The sequence below is a fragment of the Oryx dammah genome, unplaced genomic scaffold (assembly GCF_014754425.2).
Source record: "Oryx dammah isolate SB20612 unplaced genomic scaffold, SCBI_Odam_1.1 HiC_scaffold_2801, whole genome shotgun sequence".
Lineage (NCBI taxonomy): Eukaryota > Metazoa > Chordata > Mammalia > Artiodactyla > Bovidae > Oryx > Oryx dammah.
In genome coordinates, this window is record NW_024072859.1 from 821 (window position 1) to 2,408 (window position 1,588).

At 38.9% G+C, this 1,588-nt stretch overlaps 1 gene segment (V, D, J or C); it reads left to right on the top strand.

Annotated features, from left to right (window-relative positions):
- Positions 1–752: 752 nt before the first annotated feature.
- On the top strand, positions 753–1,334 carry LOC120859749. The segment is given in 2 exon segments: positions 753–801; positions 1,018–1,334. Coding segments are annotated over 2 exon segments (366 nt in total).
- The last annotated feature ends 254 nt before the right edge of the window (positions 1,335–1,588 follow it).

Genomic DNA, 1,588 nt, shown 5'->3' on the forward strand with positions numbered 1-1,588 from the left:
ATATTTTGCTAAAATTATATTAATATCAATTTTTGATAGATATGAAATCAATACCAGATTTCAAAAGAATAATATTTTATTCTGGTTATAATTTCATTTAAATATAAACCACTGAACAGGCTCTGAAATTCAGATGGGCTGATTTTCTTAAATCATTTCATGTTGCAGTAATTCTATTTATTGAAAAATCTAAGTATAGCCCTGGAACTCACAAAAAAAAAAAAAAAAAGAGATACATTCATTATTTTGGATAAGATTGCTTTTCTCCCAGAAGGCCTAAGATCTGTGAATGTTTTAAAACAGTCAGTAGATTCTGGTCAGAGAAAAGTAAGTATAGGCTAAATGAATGACCAATCAGTAAATTTCAAGAAAGTTTCGTAGGCTATATAAAATTACATCTTAAACAGGATGGCAAATAATTTTACTGAATAATTACCAATGTATGTCAACTTGTTTAATCTTTAGTTCCCCTCAATTCAAATCTTTAATATTAATTGCCTTTTTCAAGCCCTGCCAAATTTAATGACCAGGGAAACACGAGTAGACAAAGTAAAAGTTTGTGGTGAGCCAAACTTTTTTCCATCTGAGCACAGACCAGCTGGTCTAGGAACATGACAAACGGCACTTCCTGTCTGGGGGAGGAGCCACACAGGAACCAGGTACTGTGTATATGTGCTGCCAGGCACTTACAGACACTGAAATCTTAGCTTGAGGCAGAATTAAACACATTTGTGCAAGGGAATCCATGCCTCATGCCGCTCTCCAGTCTGCTCTGGGTGTTCCTGACCTTCACCTTCTCTGGTAGGGATGCTTCCAAACATGGGTGTGAGTATTCAGGGTGAAAGTCCTGCACACTCACGTGGTGCTTCACAGGGACTTGGGGAGGAAAGGAGGACTGGGGAAAAGCAAGCGTCTTAGGATTTCAGTTTGGTTTGTAAATATTTAGGTCCAAAATAGGTCTAATTTCTACATTATTTTGTTCACTATTTCGGCTCTGTTTTCTTCTTTTTTCCATAGGATCTGGTGTGGCCCAGAGTGTTACTCAAGACCAGCCAGACATACTCAGTGAAGTGGGGAAGACAATCACCCTGAACTGTCGGTATGAAACAAGTTGGAACATGTTGCGCTACTACATTTTTTGGTACAAGCAGCTTTCCAGTGGACAGATGACTTATCTTATTCGTCAGTATTCAGATGATGGGAATGCAAGAGATGGCCGCTACTCTGTAAATTTCCAGAAAGCTCATAAGTCCATCAGCCTCACCATTTCAGCCTTAGAGCTGGAAGATTCTGCAATGTACTTCTGTGTTCTCAGAGCACAGTGTTTGAAGTAATAGGAAAGGCTGAACAAAAACCCCAGAACTAAATAAAAGAGAGACACCCTGCTGCAGAACCCCAGCTGAAATGCACACCTGCATACCCCAGACAAAAAATGGTAGTCCTGCAGTTGCTTCGTCTGTAGTCTGGATCAGAAGATTTAATTCTAAATAAAAGCTTCTTTGATTTCATTTGGAAGCAGGTGTCCAGAGTGACTGTCGACTAATACGTTCTCCTCTTGAATCCTTGACTTTAAGTCAATCATACAGAA